This window comes from Chlorella variabilis (genome assembly GCF_000147415.1).
Source record: "Chlorella variabilis unplaced genomic scaffold CHLNCscaffold_1, whole genome shotgun sequence".
Lineage (NCBI taxonomy): Eukaryota > Viridiplantae > Chlorophyta > Trebouxiophyceae > Chlorellales > Chlorellaceae > Chlorella > Chlorella variabilis.
The window spans coordinates 1010031-1027432 of record NW_005435087.1 but is presented as its reverse complement, the minus strand read 5'-3'; the positions used below and the strand labels follow the sequence as shown (position 1 = coordinate 1027432).

At 68.4% G+C, this 17402-nt stretch overlaps 5 protein-coding genes across 5 annotated transcripts in view; 1 reads left to right on the top strand and 4 right to left on the bottom strand.

The window, feature by feature from the left end:
* Positions 1–1043: 1043 nt before the first annotated feature.
* CHLNCDRAFT_33512 (hypothetical protein) lies at positions 1044–4511 on the bottom strand (the record flags this gene model as incomplete). Its single annotated transcript, XM_005851697.1, has 11 exons — positions 4433–4511; positions 4098–4123; positions 3939–3976; positions 3578–3787; positions 3390–3416; positions 3082–3194; positions 2709–2857; positions 2332–2440; positions 2054–2133; positions 1525–1747; positions 1044–1296 (listed from the first exon to the last, which is right to left on the bottom strand). Coding segments are annotated over exons 1-11 (1233 nt in total), but the record flags the coding sequence as incomplete, so codon positions are not given.
* Positions 4512–10680: 6169 nt separating this feature from the next.
* On the bottom strand, positions 10681–11790 carry CHLNCDRAFT_59531 (hypothetical protein). Its single transcript, XM_005851696.1, has 3 exons — positions 11669–11790; positions 11443–11587; positions 10681–11287 (listed from the first exon to the last, which is right to left on the bottom strand). The coding sequence occupies exons 1-3, from the start codon at positions 11701–11703 to the stop codon at positions 11054–11056; spliced, it is 414 nt and encodes a 137-aa protein (XP_005851758.1). The 5' UTR covers positions 11704–11790; the 3' UTR covers positions 10681–11053.
* Positions 11791–12501: 711 nt separating this feature from the next.
* Positions 12502–14332, top strand: CHLNCDRAFT_133138 (hypothetical protein; the record flags this gene model as incomplete). The annotated part of the gene is made up of 6 exons (XM_005852032.1): positions 12502–12534; positions 12653–12745; positions 12852–13262; positions 13404–13559; positions 13685–13909; positions 14057–14332. The coding sequence occupies 6 exons, from the start codon at positions 12502–12504 to the stop codon at positions 14330–14332; spliced, it is 1194 nt and encodes a 397-aa protein (XP_005852094.1).
* Positions 14333–14859: 527 nt separating this feature from the next.
* On the bottom strand, positions 14860–15991 carry CHLNCDRAFT_133137 (expressed protein; the record flags this gene model as incomplete). The annotated part of the gene is made up of 6 exons (XM_005851695.1): positions 14860–14928; positions 15072–15104; positions 15311–15394; positions 15513–15648; positions 15747–15780; positions 15910–15991. 6 exons carry the CDS (start codon positions 15989–15991, stop codon positions 14860–14862), a joined length of 438 nt encoding a protein of 145 aa, XP_005851757.1.
* CHLNCDRAFT_56494 (expressed protein) overlaps positions 15988–17402 on the bottom strand; it is a gene marked incomplete at its 3' end in the record, with an annotated part of 2121 nt that continues 706 nt past the window's right edge. Inside the window, exons 2-3 of the mRNA XM_005851694.1 lie at positions 16224–16388; positions 15988–16097 (exon numbers count right to left, since the gene is read on the bottom strand). Of these exons, the coding sequence (XP_005851756.1) occupies positions 15988–16097; positions 16224–16388 (275 nt within the window). The remainder of the gene's footprint in view (positions 16098–16223; positions 16389–17402) is intronic.

Genomic DNA, 17402 nt, shown 5'->3' with positions numbered 1-17402 from the left:
GTGATGGGCAGGCGAGCGGGCCGGCGCCCGTGGACCTGGCGGCCCTCTCGGCGGCGCCAGCGCAGCATGCGCAGCACGCCTGGTGCAGTGAGCAGGCCTCCCGGCCCGCCGCGCAGCCAGCCGGCAGGGACCTGCAGCCTGGCAGCACCAGCGCGCCGCCGCCGCACCTGCCCCTCGGGCCGCGGCTCGGGCAGCAGGTCCAGGCCGGCGGGGCGCGGCAGGCCGCGCTGCATCACGTTGGAGCGCTTGCGCAGCTCGGCCAGCCTCGCCGCCTCCGCCGCCGCCTTCTTGCGCGCCTCTCGGTCCGCGGCGTCCTCCTCAAACCCGTCGCCAGCCCCCTCATCCTCTGCGGCAGCGGTCGGCGGGGCGCGAGGCAGGCAGGAGGGGTGAGCGGCTGTTCCCAGGCAGCAGCGCAGCAGCAGGGCAGCAGCCCCCGCCAGGCGCGCCAGGCAAGGCGGCTGAGGGTCAAGGCAGGCCCAGCAACCAGCCTGCCCCAGTCCCCGCAGTCGCAGCCCAGCCCAGCCCAGCCGCCGGCCACACAGCCCCACGGCGGCGGCGCCACGATGCGGCGCCATGCGGGCGGCGGCAGCGGCAGCGGCGGCAGCAGCAGGGCGGCGGTGGCCGGGCACCCACCCGGAAGCTCCGGTACCACAATCTGGTACTCGTTGCGCGGCGCCGGCAGCTGGCTGAGCCCCGCCCGCAGCTCGTTGCGCTGCAGCGCCAGCCGCGCCGCCTCCTCCCGCTTGGTGGTGGCGGCAAAGGAGTCGGTTTCGTTGAGGCCCAGGGCGTCGCGCATGGGGGTGGGCGTGGCGCCGGGGGGCAGCGCGCCACCGCGGCCGGGAGTGGCGCTGGCGAGCAGCGGAGTGGCGGAGATGCCGGCCACCGTGCGGCCGCCGGCCGGCGCGCCGCCGCCGCCGCCGCCGCCGCCGCCGCCGCGCCCCGGCGTGCCGCCCAGGAGCGAGGGCGTGGCGGAGATGCCCGCGGCCGAGGGCCCGCCGTGCACCGAGGGCGTGGCGCCCGCCGCGGCGGCCGCGGCGGCCGCCAGCGGGTTAGGCGTGGCAGCGGGGGTGGCCCGCGGCGTGACCCCCGCAAAGTCCGAGGGGTGCAGCTCTGGGTTGTCGCCGCCCAGCAGCGGCGTCTGCCCCGTCTGCAGCAGTCGCAGGTTCTGGGCCTCATTCATGATGCGGTTGCCGCCGCCCGCGGCCGGCGTGCGCGCGGGCGTGCGCATGGGCGTGGCGAAGCGCGCGGGGGTGGCGTAGTCGCCCAGCAGCTGCCGCGTGGCCGCGCTGCCGCCCTCTGCAGGCACGCGGACCGGGGGGGCGGGTGGGAGCCGGCATGGGGATCTGCTGCGCAGGGAAACGCCGAGAGCTGGCGGCCGCCGCCTTCTGCTTGCAAAGCTGGCTCGGGTCGATGCAGGCGGGCCTGATCACCGCAAACAAGCCCCAGGCCATGCAAAGCAGCCGGCCCCACGCCACACCACACCACCACACCACCACCCACCCCACCCACCCCACCCCGCCTCACCCGCCAGGTCTGTGTCCATGGCCACCGCATGCTCCCCCGCCCGCGCCAGCTGCTCCAGCTCCGCGTCGCTGATCTGGGGGGCAGGCAGCATCATCTTGCCGCGCCGCGACTGCTGCGCCGCCTCGTTGGCCTCCAGCGCGCGCTTCACCATGCCGGGCGCGTTCTGGCGCTCGGCAATCTTGTGGCGCGCCGCGTCCTGCTTCACCAGCGCCGCCTCGATGTCCTGAGGTGCAGGGGCGCGGGGTGGCCAGGGGGTGGGTGGGCCAGGGCCAGCAGCACGTGGGCGGCGGCAGCCGCGGTAGGGCAAAGAGGGCCAGCCGCGCCGGCATGGGAGAGAATGAGCAGGGAAGGGCCGCGTGCCCTTTCTCATGCTGCCTCGTGCAACTGCGCCCCGCCCTGCCCGTCTCCCCTTGACCGTCACCCCATGCCTTGCCCAGCCCCTGGCGCTTCCGGACATTGCGCTCGATCTATGCCTTGCCCAGCCCCTGCGCAGCCCACGGCCAGCCGCAGCGCAGGCCCGGGCGCTCACCCGCCGCTTCTTGCCCTCCAGCTCGTCGATGGTGACGGGCCTGAACTCCTCCCGCATCTCCTTGGTGGCCTGCACCTCGTCTGCAGCAGGAGGACAGCAGGACGGGTGGCGGCGCACGGGCCGGTCAGGGTACCGTCACAGGCTGGCTGGCAGCGGGCGCGCGCAGGCGCTCACTCGGTGCCGCAGGCGAGGCTGGCGCTCACACACACCAGCCTGTGGCCCGGCGCCCCCACAACGAGCCAGCCGGCCGGCCCAGCCAGCAGCCGGCCGCCCCTCACCCTGGGTGTCGTAGAAGCCGGCGGTGGGCTTGACCTCAAACGGCACCTCCTTGCCGTAGTCGATGCCGCGGGAGCGGCGCGTGCGCTCCCGCATCTCAATGCCCGCCGCCTGCGCAGCGGGAGGAGGAGCGGGGGCAGGAGCGCGGCTGGCGAGAGTGAGGGGAGGGTGGGGGTCCCTGGCCGCCAGCCGGCGGGCGCCAGGCAGGCAGCCATCCTCAACTGAGTTGAGCCAGCAGCTACAGCAGCTGCTTGGCTCGACCATGCAGCAACCAGGCCAGCCGCGACGCGCCGCCATCCCAGCCCCTCAAGGCAATCCGCCACAAAGCACCGCGGCACCTTACCCCCACCCACACACAGCACCCCACACAGCATCGCACCTTGAGCTCCCGCTTCTTCTGCATGGAGGCCAGCCTCCTGGCCTCCTCCAGCTGCTTCTCCCGCGCCTTGCGCTTGGCCTTCTTGCCCCGCGTGTTGGCCATGCGCGCCCGCGCCTCGCTCAACATCTCCTTCTCATCCTCATCCATGTCTGCGGCAGGCGCGCAGGCAGGCAGGCAGGCAGGCAGGCGGGCGGGCGGGCGGTTGGTGGGGAGCACTGGCGAGATGTCACACCAGAGCCGCCATGCACCGGATGGCCCGGGCGAGCGAGAAATGAGAGCACACAACAGCGACGCCGGCGGCGGAGCGGGAGAAGGAGAGGCTGAGGCACAGTGGTGCTGCCGTGCGTGCGGCAGCGGGGCGGCTGGCACGCACCCACGGGGTCAGGGCGAGCGGGCTTGGACTCTGGGTTGGGGTCGATCTCTCCCGGGCGCAGGCGCCGCGGGTCGTCCATCCCTTCATACTTCTCCTTGCCCGCAGCCATGTCGCTGCAGGGCAGGGGCAGGGGCAGCGCAGCACAGCAGGGCAGGGGCAGGGCGGGTGGATGATGAGGCGGGTGGTGGCGGCTGCCAGCGGGGCGATGCCAGGACCGCGCCAGGCTCTGTGCAGGACTGCTGCCGCTGGGACCCCACACACGGCAAGCACCCTCCCCCAGCTGCCCCCCATGCCCTGCTGGGGCTCACAGCAGCTTCTCGTAACGGTCCAGGCACCTGCACGAGGTGGGGCAAGGGCAAGGTGAGCGCTCCTTGCGGGCAGAAGCGGGATCAAGGTGGTCTGCCGTGCAGGGCGCCTCGCTGCCCCTGCTGTGTGCGGAGCCGCCCAAGCCCCGCCGCTGAGGGCAAGAAGCGGGGCGGCGGCGGGTGGTGCTCACTGCGCGGGTGTGCGGCCCACGATGGGCGCGATGGTGCGCCACTGGGTGGGCATCAGCTTGGCCAGGTGCAGCAGCTTCTCGTCCTCCTCCCGCGTCCACTCCGTCTTCTTGATGGCAGGATCCAGCCACTCATACCACCGCGCCTTGCACTGCTTGGCCGACTTGCGGACCAGCAGGGAGCTGATGCGGGCCCACTGGTTGAGGCCATACCTGCGTGGGGTGGGAGGAGGGAGGGCACGGGCAGGCGGGCGAGGAGGGCGGGGCGTGAGCGGGCTCCGAGCCGCAGGCGGCCGGCCGACCGCGGAGGCTGGCGCGGCGGCAGCAAACGAAGTGCTGCTAGCGGGTTTTGCACACGGCTCACTTCATCACCGCGGCCTTGAGGATCTCATCTTCGGTGTTCTGCACTCGAAGCAGAGAGAGCAGCAGCAGGAGGCACATCACATACCAGTAGAGGGCAGAAGAGGGGCACGGCAGCGGCAGGCAGGCTGATGGGCAGGCAGAGAGCCTCCCAAATACGCACCTTCCAAACACCGCCCTTGATAAGGACTGCTCGGAGGGCCAGGTAGCGGTGCAGGGGAAAGGCAACACACAGAGGAAGCCGTCAGAGCGAAAATCACAGCGGCGGCGGCGGAGTCTACAAGCAGGCGAGCGGTGGGACAAGTGCCGCCACGGCGCCGCCGCCGGCCCCACGGCGGGCTGCACGGCACGGTGTTCCTCTCGTGCAGCGTGTACAGCCCGGCCCAGCGAGGAGGCAGCGAGGGTGATGGGCTGCCGCGCTGGGAGGGCTGCCTGGCCCTGCTGGCGAGTATGAAAGCTGTATTGCATGCTGTAACAGGCAGCAGCAGCGTCGCTCACTCCTCATGGCGGCAAGTGCGGCAGATGGTGCCCCACGGGGCTAGGCGGGCGCCTCCCTGCCTGCTGCTGTAAGTAGATCGTTGGAACGTTCACGGAACAGTGCGCAGAGGCTGTTTGGGAGTGAGAGGGCAGCGCGCCAGGTCAGCGTGTGCCAGCTGTGCCGTGCCGGGCTGCAGAGGCAGAGGCACCCCCCAGCGGCCCCATGTGACCGACACTTGCGCTCCACCGATTCACGTTTGTTGTCGAGTCTGCAGCATGCCCCGATGACTCCCCAAGTTTGCGCGATCACTGTGGTCCATTCTGTATGAACGAACAGGGTGGGACGGGGCTCGCCATGCCGGCCAGGCACAGGAGTCCATCGCCGACAAGGGGAGACAAGCAGGACGGTAGAGCAGGGTTTTCCATACCCTCTGGACCTGGCCCTGGCGAGCAGGGCGGCCAGCAATTGGGCAGAATTGGCGAAGAGGGGGCAGCAGGAGCTGGGTGCGGCAACCAGGATCAGGCCGACAGCGAGCACCGCGCGCCGCCCGCCGTGCCTGCCGCCGCTCCCGCCAGCCCGCGAGGCGTGTACCACAGGAACAGCAGCGAGTGGCGGGGCGCGGTGGCAGCCGCCGCCGTGGCGGCCGCTGCCGCTGTGGATGGCGACCCTGCGGCTGCATCTGCAGCGTTCCAGGTGCTGGGCAGCAGCCACCCGCCCACGCTGAGCCAGCTGCGCTCGCTGTCCAGCAAGGCGCGCCGCCCTGAGGTGTGGGGCTGGCTGCGCCCAGCCCCCGGCACCAAGCTGCCCTTTGTGCTGCTGCAAGGCCGGGGCGTGGCGCTGGGGAGGGGCAGGGATGTGTACCTGGAGCGCCTGCCGCAGCTGGCGGCTGCCCTGTCCCGTACCGCCTCGGCGCACGGCTCCACCTCGGTCGCGTTTGGCGGCGCCTTCAGCGGCAGCCTGGCGTCTGGCGGCCTGGCTGGCTGCCCACCAGACGGCGCCAGCCCCTTTGCAGCCGTGGGCGCCAGCCCCAGCGGGCACAGCGGTGCGGGCGGGGCCAGGGAGGGCGGCGGCGGCGGCAGGGACGCCGGCAGCCCTCGGGACAAGGGCAGCCCCACAGACGGCAGCAGCTTTGTGGAGGTGCCAGACGGGCGGGTCAGCCGGCTGCATGCCTGGGTGAAGTGGGACTCCAAGCGGCAGGAGGCGGTACTGGAGGTGGGCTGGGGGACAAGTGCTGCCTGCTGCGCGCTGCGCTGGGCTGGAAAGCGGCGCCACGGTGCCACCCCTTTTTCGCTGGCCGTCTGCCTGCCTGTCGGTGTCCCTGCTGCTCCCTGCCTGCATGTGCCGTCCCCACCGCCTTGTCCCGCACCCGTGCGTGCCGCAGGACCTTTCCAGCAACGGCACCTTCCGCAACGGCGAGCGGCTCGGGCGGGGGCGCAGCATGGCGCTGGCCGACGGCGACCGCGTCTCCCTGGTGCTGTCGGTGGCCCCGCTCAGCGAGCAGGCATTCATCTTCCACATAGGTGAAGTTCCACAGAGGCGGGGGTGGTGGTGGCGGCTCAGTGCGGCATTGGTGTGGCATGGTGCGGCAGGTTGGTGGGTGAAGGTGCTCTGAGCTGGTGGGTGACGGGTATGGAAGGGGAGACCCTCCCTTCATCGCCCCTCCCTGCCTCCCCGCGTGCCCGCAGGCGACCCTCGCGGCATGGAGGGCGAGGCCGCGGCAGAGTGGGCTGCCGAGTCCGCCATACTGCTGCTGCAGCAGGCCCTGCAGGCCGCGCCGGCGAGCGCCGGCGAGGGCGCCGCTGGCGGCGCCGGGACGGGCTCTGCTGCCGCCAGCTCGGAGCTTGGCTTTGGCGGGTAAGCGGGAGGGGCACCGACGGCTACAGGCTGGCCTGTCTGTTGCCTTGTTGCAGGCCCCTGCCAGTCGCACCAGTTTCAGAGAGCAGCATGGACCCTCTCCTTCCACCCACCCACGCCTGCCTCTGCCCTCGCGCCCTTGCAGGCGCCCCGGCAGCGGGCTCAGCCAGAGCAGCAGCGGCGGCAACAGCGGCAGCGGGGTGGCGGCGGCCGCGGCAGCCACCGCCGCCGCGCGCCACCTGGCGCGCTCCACGACAAGCCAGTACTCCACACCACAGGCCATCACACTTGAGGACCTGCAATGCCAGATCTGCCTGTGCACCCTGCGAGCGTGTGTGGCGCTGGAGCCGTGCGGTACGCCGCTGTCCTGCTGTGCCCGCTGCGCCGGCTGCGTTCCCAACTGGCCAGCGGATGGCTGGCTGCCTGTGCATCCCTTGTTGCCGCGACCTGCTCATAGCCGTGTTCCCTCGCGTGCCTCGCGGCCTGCGCGCAGGCCACAACTTCTGCGCCGCCTGCCTCTCCCACCACCTGGCGGCGCTGCTGGCGGGCGGCCAGCCGCTGTCCTGCCCCCTCAGGTGCGCGCTGGCTGGCCCCTGCCCGCCAGTTTGCACGCCGGTTTGCACGCCGGTTTGCCCGCCAGACTGCCCGCCAGTTTGCCGCAGGTTGTGCACGCCACGGTGCAGCGCCCTGCATCACCCCCCGTCCGCCATGCCAGCTGCCTGCTGCCTGCTGCCACCTTTGCGCTGCCTGCTGCCAGCTCCCCCCAGCCAACAAACCGACCCTCCCAGCCCGGCCGCCCTCTGTCCTGCAGGTGCTCCCCGCCGGAGCGAGTGGTGATCAACTCGGCGGTGCGCCAGCTGCTGTCTGCCGGCAGCTGCGCCCTGCGCACCCCCGCCACCTCCCTGCGCCAGCTGCGCCACCAGCACTCCCTGCAGCAGCACGGCAGCGTGCTGGAGCCGGTGACCGAGGGCCAGGCCAGCTGCAGCAGCAGCGGCACCGCCGGCGGCAGCCTGCCTGGCCTGCCCCCCGGTTCACGCATGCCCAGCTTCCTCTCCGCCTCATCGGCCCCCTCCACCGCCGGCAGCCAAGGCCTGCTCCCGCTGCCCCACCACGCCCGCCACCACGCCCCAGGCGAGGAGGCCGAGGCCGCGGCGGGGGCGGGCGCGGTTCCCGCGCCGCCAGCGACGGCGGGGCGAGCAGCCGCGCGTCTGGCGCCACCTCCCCCGAAGGCTATCGCCACGTGGCGCTCCAGTTTGCCTCCCCCAGCAGCGGCAGCCTGCCCTCCCCGCCTCCCTCACCCTTTGAGTCCCTGGCCTCCTACACCGCCTTCTCCAGCCTCCAGAGCGGGGAGCTGGATGCCGGCGCGCAGGCGGCGGCGCTGCCCGGCGCGCCCACGCTGCCCGCGCTGCGCCCGCTGGGCGCCGCCCAGCCCTCCGCCAGCGGCGCGCTGGCCAGCGGCGCGTTCAGGGGGGCCACCGCGCTGCCAGACGCGCCCACCATGCCCGCAGAGCTGCCGCTGGCGCGCCGCCAGGCGTCCTCGGCGAGCGGCGCCCTGGTCAGCGGCGCGCTTGGGAGCCCCGCCGCGCCGCCGGCCGCGCCCGCCCAGCCCGCCGTCGGCCCGCTGGAGCAGCTCAGCGGCTCCGCCGGCTCCGCCCCAGGCCCCGCTGACTCGCTCCCCACCGACCAGCGCAGCCCCGCCTGCGAGCAGCAGCAGCAACAGGCACCGGCCGCAGAGGCAGGCCGCAGCGGAGGCGGCGCGGGGCCGGCGGCCGCAGAGGCAGGCGGCGGCGGAGGAAGCGCAGGGGAGGCGCCAGCCAGCGGTTTTGCCGGAGCAGCCCTCGGCTCGGCCCTGGGGTCGGCGGCCAGCGAGGGGGAGGCCGACCTGGCCATGCACCCGCTGTGCCCGCTGCACGACTCGGTGCTGCCTCTGGATACTGCCAGCCTGAAGAGCCGGCAGCTCGCCCACAGCCTGGGCCTGCTGCGCGGCGTGCGGGACGACGAGGGTGAGGGCAGGGCGCCCAGCCCACCCGCCAGCTGTGCCAGCCTCGCAATTGCCTGCTGCGCTGCGCTTGCCTTTGCTGCGAGCCAACCTGCTCCCCATCACGCCTCGCCGCTCCCCCAGCCCTGGGCCTCCACTGCTTCCGCCCTGCAAAGTCGTGGCCTGCCCGCCCTTTACACTGCATACAGATGCTGCCCGCACACGCCCGCCCGGTCACCCGTACCCCGCTGTGCCTCTTCCTCTCCCCACAGATGCCGCCATGTCCCACCTGGAGGCGATCGCCCGGCTGGCGTGGAGCGACGAGGCGGCGCGGCAGGAGCTGGGGCAGCTGGAAGGGGTGCAGGCCATAGTGCGCTGCATGCAGCAGGTGGGCGCGGCAGCTGGCCTGTGGCGCTGGCCGCACCCCCTGCTGGCTCATTGGCTGTCTGGCCCGACCCCGCGCCTGGCCTGTTCCTTGCCTGGCCCTGGCCTGACCTGGCCTGCGCTGAATGCCTGCCCGCCGCTCCACCCAACCCCGCCTGCAGCACCTGGGCAGCGAGGGGGTGGCGTGCAACGGGTGCCTGGCGCTGATGGCGCTGGTGCGGGGGGAGGGGGAGGCCTCGGACGCAAACCGCCTGCGCCTGGCCGACTGCGATGGAGTGCAAGTCATCGCAGAGGGTGAGCCTGCCCATGCTGCATGGCACATGCCCTGCCACCAGCGTAACGCCGCACTGCTGCGACAGGCAGCAGCTGCTCCTGTGGCCGCTGCCTGTGCCGCTCGATGTTGGGCGCGGCGCCTGCTGCCGCGTGACCTGCACGCTGCGCCCGCCTGGCTGCAGGCATGTATGCCCACATGGACACGCCCATGGTGCAGCTGTCTGCGCTGCTGTGCCTGGTGCCGCTGGCCCTGGAGAGTACCTACCTCCAGGTGCAGCAGTACCTACCTTCAGGGCAGCTTCTTGGGAGGTAGCTCGCTGGCAGGCTGGCAGCACCGGGCAGCGCCAGGTTGGCATGGCCGGAACCGGTGGCAGCAGGGTGAGGGTACCCTCACCGCTCTCGCTGCTCCCTCCCCACCCCTCTACCGCCTGCAGGTGCTGGTCGCACGCTGCTGCCTGCCCGCCATCCTGGCCGCCATGCAGCGGCACCTGGGGGAGGTGGAGGTGGTGAGCAAGGCAATGATCACGCTGGGTGTGCTGGACCAGGTGAGCCTGCACCGCACGCCAGCCAGCCAACAGCCGCGCATGCTGGCGTCCCGCCTACTCGCCCCCGGGCCTTCATCCGCACGTGCTGTTGGGTGGCTTCCGCCCCTGCCTTCACCCCTCGCCTCCTGGATGCCCTCAACGCGCATGGGCACCGCAGGGAGACGAGGAGGCGCACGAGGTGATCCGGGAGACGATCATGGAGCGCACCCCCTTCCCCCAGATTGCCGTGCTGGTGCTGCGTGAGATGGGCAGGGACAGGTGGGAGCCGCGGCTGGCGCAAGCGTGGGAGCGCTGGGGCAGGCGGCGGGTTTGGTCGCTAGCAGGAGCCGGGGGGGGTGCCCTGAGCTTATGCTATGTTGTTGTTGCTTGGCGCTTTATTGTAAGTGGAGCTGCTTTCATGCCCACGCCGTGCGCACCCTCCTGTCACCCCTGCCGCTCCGCCGTCTCTGCCTGCAGCGAGGACGTGCTGTGGTCTGCGCTGTTTGCGCTGGCGGTGATTGCCCGCGACTGCAGCGCCAACTACATCGCCCACCTGCTGATCCTGGCCGCCGCGGGGGTGCTGCCCCCGCTGGAGGCGGCACTGGGCTCGTACCGGCAGGCAGTGGAGGAGCAGGTGCTTGGCGGGTGTGACATGGGGTGCCGCCTGGACCGCCGGCAAGGGCACGCCGTTTGCGCGGCAGCCGAAAGGTTCTGCTCATGGTCGCCGCGTGACTTGCAGCAGCCAGCGCCCTTTTCACCGGTGCCGTGCTGTGCATGCTGTGATGCAGGGCGGGGAGGCTGACGAGATGATCCTGCGGGCCGGCGACTTTCTGGTGGCTGTGCTGCACAAAGCCAAGCAGCTGCTGTGGATCCGGCGCACGCGCCGCCTGACTCGGGTGGCCATTGTCGGGCTGGTTGCCCTGGCCGCCTTCCGCTGGCTCCGCCACCGAGCCGGCCACCGCCACGGCGGCAGCGGCACCAAGTGAGAGATCGCGCCCGCCGCCTTCCCATTCCCTTCCATCGTGCTTTGAGAATACCACCAAGAGTTTCAACCATCCGATGCTGTTGGGCGGAGCCTTGCTGCTGTTTGTTCAAGCTGTCGATTTCCTTCCTTCCCCAAATTCCTGCTGCATTACCTACCCCTGTTGCTCCAAACTGCTGCTCTGCTCCACCGCTATGCCTGTCTGTGAATCTGACCCAGTGCATCCCAGCCCCTTTCCTTTCTCACATTCCCACATTGCGCTTCTTCTCCCCACATTTGCGCAATTGACATGCAAGTGATATGTTGAATCAGTTTGCCGCATGTTGGAAGGGGAGGGTTCTGCTCGAGGTGGGCTGGCCAGCATTGGCGGCGACAGAGATGGGATGCGGAGAAAGAGTATGGAATGGGAGTTGCGGAGACAGGCGACAGCGGAGGAAGAGCGGAGCAGCAGTTTAAATGCAGGAGTGTGGGCAGCAGACAATGCGTCGGAACGCTGCCATGTGACAAAAACAGGCCTCAAGTGGCAAAATCAAAAGGTGCGAGGTGCCGGAGCCGTGGTTCCTTCATGCAACTGGCATCGGGCCAACTGTGCAGCAGCCGCCGAGCGCCAGCAGTTCCAGGCCCCACCGGTGGCCAGGCATGGCGGTCAGAAGATCCACTTGATGAGCCGGTGCACCTTGGCCCAGAAGTAAACCAGGAAGAAGAGGCTGATGGCAAAGACCATGAGGTGGAGCATGTGGTTGGACTTGGTCTGCTGGTAGGCACGCCCCAGGCGCTTCATCGTCTTGCGCAGGCTCAGCCGCGCCTGCTCCACCGCCGTCTCTAGGCTGTCCATCACCTGCGCCGTCAGCCGGTTCTCCTCGCCAATGGCCTCTGACACCTGCAGGCAGGGAGCAGGGCGTAGCGTGCAGCTGTGTGGCAGTGTGAAGCAGGTGCGCTGCGCTGCGACGTCAAGCCCGCTGCCCCGCCCCCGCCGTCAACCGCAGCGGCACCAGCGGCGGCCCGTGTGCCTGGCCGGTCCCCTGCGTTGTCCACCTGCTTCAACCGGCCAACTGAGCTGCGCAGCTGGTCGATTTCGTCGTCCAGTTCCACCGTGCCGGACTCTATGTTGATTTGCAGCTGGTCGCTGTGCGCCCCTCCTGCCCCCCCGAACAGCGGCTGCCGGGCGCTGAGCCCTGGTCTGCAGGGGGCAGCGGGCAGCAGTGAGGACAGCCGCGACTATGTCTCGAAGCCTGCAGGCGCGCTGCCTGCAGCTACTCACCTACTGGCGTAGCCACCATGGTGCCGCTGGCTCATCGCTGCAACGCGAGCAGCTGGCGAATGAGGCACTCTGCAGAAGCAGTTCTCTCTATAGAGTTGCGCGGCTTTGGGACACGAGGGAACAAGCCACCAACTGTAGTGGAGCCACAGGCACATGAATTGCTCTGCAGGCTGCTCATGATGCTGGCGGCCGCTGCTGACGGGGCGTCGTGTGACAGGCAGAGCGCCGCTTTGCATCAGGTTGTGGTGTGTAGTTTCAAATTAGTTATGAGTATGTGTATCTCGTGTATTATGCATTCTGGGTTGCAGCACATGCAAGTGCAGGCTCGTGCACATCTGCCGATGCCCAACCGAACCCCACCGCGCTCACGTGACGGCCCTGCACCCAACCCGCACCGCTCCAGAGATTAAAACACGCTGTTCATCATAGCCAGCACTCCCGTCCTCCCTCAGCATCTGCAGTGTTGAATGGCCAATCAGAGATCCCCTGGTTACAGTCGGCAACTTTCTCCGCCCGCCGGCGCCGGCGCCGCTCGTGCTGGCTGACCGCGCTGGCATTGGCCATTCCCCGACTAGCCAGTGCTGCCACGAACATTCAATTGACTTGCGGCCAGGCAGAGCGGCCTGCAGGGCACCCGCAGGCAGGTTTTGGTGCAGGCACTGGCAACTCTGCGGCGCCAGGAAGCCACCTTGGTCAACAGTCGCATGAGCGCCAAACGGGGCCCAGTTTTCTCGATCGCAATGCAATTGTAGGCTTCGGCATTCTTACAGCCGCTGTGTGGCTTACAGCTGTGCCTCCTGCGTTTCGTAGCCTTGCGCGCCGACCGGCGCGCGATGGGCAGCGGCGAACGCAGCAAGCGGCATGCGGTAGGCATGGTGGGGGAAGGCGCAAGCCCCGCGGGCTTGCTGGGCCGGGTTCCGAGAGGGAGGCAGAAAGGCCACACCCGCCTACCGCCTGCTACCGCCGCTTGCCCTCTGCTTGCAGTGCGCTGCCAAGCTAGACACACTGGAGCTGGGGGAGGGAGAGTGCCATGATGTGGCCGACCAGTGGACCATCCCCGCAGGCGTTGCAGACAACGTATGTGCCTGCCCGGCCGTTGCTCTTTGCCGCCGCCGCCCAATGTTTCCGCCCCCGTTTCGCTGCTGGTGCCTCACAGGAGACGCCTCCCTTGGGCGGTGTGCAGGAGATCCACTGCCACCACCGAAGCAGCGGTTGCGGCGTCAGCAGCGAGCACAAGTTGGGTGCCGTGGCAGTGAGCATCAGCGACAGGCGTGGCAGCAGGGCGCGGCCGGCAGGGCTCTGCGCCTTGCTGCTCGTGTGCGTGCTGCTGGGCGTAGGCCTGGCGCTCCCCCTGGCCCGCATTGTGCACTGCGCTGCCGGCTACAGGGCTGCAGTAGGTGCAGCTACCCTGGAGATGCATAGCGCGCTCAGTGGGCAGCAGCAGCATAAGTACTTGGCAGGATACGGGCTGCCGCACCCCTCGGCAGATGCAGATGTCTTCCTGTTTGTGGGCATCACCTCCAATGGCGGCTCCAAGGAGCGGCGGGACGCCATCAGGGAGGCCTGGGCCGATGAAGCTCAGGCCAGCGGCCAGGTGGGCGTTGACGGCTGCGGTGCCCGCACCCCCGCCAGGCCAGCAGCAACGTCTGCAATGTGGTGCCGCAGGCGAGCATCCCTCGTCCGGCTGCTCAGGCTGGGGCGGCCTGCTTCCTGCCCCCACGCCGGCTGGCTGCAGGTGGTCTGCAAGTTCATTGTGCCGGAAGACGAGCAGAACGCGGCCATGCTGGAGGAGCAGGCCCTGCATCATGACATTGTGTTTGCACCGTCGGCGGGGCCCAGCAGCACCAGCAGCAGCACCAGCAGCACCGTCCTGCGCCCGTCCACCTTCCAGGTGCGCAATAGTCAGCTGGTGGGCCGACGCACCTGCAAGAAGTGTACGGATCTTGTGCGCTTCAGGCATGTGGTCTGCTCAGGCAGCCAAACCAACCGACTGCAGCCCCGCCTCCCCTGCTGCAGCTCACCGGCTGGCTGCGGACTCTGGAGTATGCGGTGCTGCACGACCCAGGCGCCAGATTTGTTCTGAGGACGAGCGACGACGCCTTTGTCAACATGCCGCCCCTGCTGCGCACGCTGCATGCGCTGTGCCCCACCCCGGCCTGCGCCAACCAGAGCGTGCTGCTGGGCCAGCTCGGCTCCTGGAAGCACGGCAGCGCTGGAGGGACGGAGGCGCAGCTTCCGCAGGTGACAGCTGGCGGCAGCTACTTGCTCAGCGCTCTTCTGGTGCGCAGCCTGCTAGAATCGGTCCACCACCGCCTCGAGTCCTCCAGCCTTGACTTGATCGCTGCTGTAGATGAGGGCGCAAGCCTGGCTGCATGGCTGCCGCTGCAGCATCTGCGCCAGATCAACTGCAGCAGCCCCTGGCTATCTGACGCCCAGCTGCCCTGCGGGGAAGGGGCACGTGCTGCGGCTGTGTCATCAGCAGGAGGAGCAGCATTGTCTTCGGCACAGCCACAGCTGCGGCTGCTGCCTGCCATCGAGCGGCATCTGTGTGCCGGCGAGTCCTTGCTGCTCCTGGACAAGCTGGCCAGCGCCGCCTGCATGCGGCTGGTGGGGCAGCGAGCACAGTTCTGCCATGCCAACAACAACAAAGTGCCCTTCGTTTAATCTGTTTGCTGCGCCTGTCACTCTATCCACGCATTACTGACTCCCTCCCATCACTGTCCTCCTCTCTTTTCCCCCAATGCCCTTCTCCCATCACCCTCTTACTCCCCCATCACCCACTCTGTGATGCTGCTTCTGAGCAATTTGTCGCCAGCAAGGCGTTGTGAAGCTCAAACTGATGATTGCCTTATTTTCTTTTCTCATTCTTATCCGCAGACACAGCATGGTGGCCGCCATGCTGAACCTGCCGTGTGGGCGGACAGCAGCACCTGTGGTGCCCGCCCGCCTAACGCCATTCTGGGCAGCAGCCTATGTATTGTAGCCGCGGCTCATTGTTACAACATCGTCATGGCATGGAAACGTTTTACAATTGGCTCCTGCCTTCCACATGGTCACCGGCAGGAGGAAGCTTGGTGCATTTTTCGACGCTAACAGTTGGGGAGAGAAGGTGGGGTGCTGATAGGATATTCAAGCTCTGCAGTGCTTGCTCATCACGCGGAGTAGACCAGCGAGTTGGCCCGACCATCACTTCACTTGATGGTGTAAATCTTGTCGTTGCCAACGGCATCGATGGCCCACTGGATCTTTCTGATCTTGCCCTGCGAATGGGGGGGGGGGCTCGGGAGCAGCAGGGTGTTGGAGTCACACCGCCAGAATAGATGCAGCCGTGGCGCACACAATGCGAAGGGCAGCGTGGGGCAAAGGCAGCAGCAGCGGCACACGCCTGAATGTTGGTGTCAACCCACGCCGCGATCTGCGGAATGTCCTTGCCCTTCTGCAGCGTTGCAGCCATGGGGGTGCCAGCGTGGCAGGCACAATCAGCGGCACCCGAACGGCAAGCCTTCAGGATGCCAGCGTGGCAGCGCATGCCCGTGTGGCAGCAGCGCAGGGCCGATGGCCCACCCAGGCAGTCGTGCCGCTGCAATTGCCACCCTTCCCACAAGGAATGCCGCCATCCTCCACCCACTGCCGCCGCCCCACCTTGCAGTACTTGTAGAAGATGGGGTTCCAGCGGTACTTGTACTCGCCATTGGGGGTCCTCCGCTTGCTGCCCTCCCTCGCAGGCTGCGGCAGGGGCAGGCGCACGTGTCAGCGCGGCCTGTGGGGAATGGCAATGCTGCAGCGGCACGGTGCCCTCCCCTCCATCTGGTCCCTGCGCCCCCCCCCCCCCCTCCGCGCTCACCTCAAAGCAGGCCTGCACAGCCACAAAGTTGAAGTCCTTGAGGCAACCGGGGCCGATCATCTTGCGCCGCTTCAGATCAGCGTTCACCGCTTTCACTGCCTCCTTGTTGATCTTGGCGGCCACCCGGTCGGTCACGCTGCATATGTGGGGGGGAGCAGCGCTCCGCAGGGTCAGAGTCAGGGCAGGCTGTGAGCTTTTCGTCAAAACTTTTAGCTCTTTTTTGGCACCACTCACCGGCCGTTCTTGATGCCGAAAATGAAGGGGTCACCTGCACTTGGGAGCAGGGGCGCCCAGCTTGGGGTTGCCTCTCACAGCAGCAAGAGCGGCAAGGCTGCCGGGAGGCCGGGAAAGAGGGAAGGAGACAAGGGGGAACAGCCGGCCAGGGGCAGCGTCGCACCAGGGAAGCACACGCGGGGGTCAAAGGCGCTGGCCACGCAGGCCAGGCCCAGCAGCAGGGCTGCCAGCAGGGTGCGCCTCATGTCGGCGGGAAGGCGGCGCAACGACCGCAATGACCGGGCGCCAGAGTGGGTGGGGTGGCGTTGAGCGCTGGAGGCTCGGGGCGATATGCTTTAGCCCGAATACAATCTGCAGGCGCGAGAGGGGCCCGGTTCGTGAAAGACAGCCGCGTTCGGGGCCGGGTTTCAGCATATGCTTGCAGCGGATGACGCGTGGTGTGCCGATCGGCCCCCAGCGGGCACGCAATGCCCTTACCTGATTTCCTTTGCAGCAGAATGCGGGTCTCGTCAAGGGTGCAGACTGTAAAAGTGGATATCCTGGGGTCCGAACGCGTTCGGGGCAGTGTTTCTGGCCCTCGTGGCAGCGTTGGCGATGGGCTGGCGATGAGGACCGCTGTCGCATCCAAATTTCGCCAATCAACTGGCGATGGCACAGTGGGGGTTGGCGAATTGCGGGGGAACCACCCTTGCGCCTGGCGCGGCGCAGCGGACGCATGCGGTGCCGCCGTTGCTTTGTCGGCACTTGCCTCCCTTTATGGGGGACTGGGGGCGAAGCCCCCAGTAAGCTGGCGCTTTTTTAACACTATGGAATGAAGTTCCTGAGGAAATTTGGCCATTTTCCCTCAATATATTGGCGATGCCAGTCATGGGGGATGGCGACGGGCTGGCGACCATGTCCTGCCGCCTGCCCTCATTTCGCCAGCTCTGGCTGGCGATGGCCTTCGGCCAATCGCCAGCCAGAGCCGTTTTTTGCCCGATTTCGCCAGCATTTGGCGATTTCGCCAGCTTTCAGAAACACTGGTTCGGGGCACATTGGGGGGCACGTGGCAGATGAGGAGCCTGCCTCCTGGCGGGGGTCATGCATCCCCCACCCATCATGCATTTCAGGCTTCATCTCCCTCAAACCTCCACCATTTTCCCTCTCGTTTGTCGTGATCGACTCCGGGTAGCCCAAATGCCATTCTAGCGGGGCCTATGGGCCGCGACGAAGCGACCAACTCTGGTGGCAAAGGCAGCAGTCTCGGCGTGTCTGCCAAACGCCTGAAAGGCGGCACCAGCAAGTCCCAACACAAGCATGTTACAGCTCTACTGCAAAACTGGGACAGAGTCACCAAGGCGCATCCTGACCTGCGGGGCGTTCTGCTGTTACAGTCTGCATACTCCAACAGCAATGGATGGGCTAGAACGCACAATCTTGCCGGCATGGGCCCACTGCTGAAGGCTCTCTTGGTGGAGATAGTGGCATCCGCCGGCGGGCGGCGGGTGACGCCACGCATGGTTGCCGACATTGCGGAGGGGGCGACGGCGGAGAACTTGCAGTTCCTTTTGCGAGTTCTGGAGTTTTGTACAGCTGCCGAAGTCGTGGGGGGAAAGCATGTTGAGATGATGATGAATGCTGTCACGGGCTGCAAGCTCGACGCCTCGCCAGGTGCCC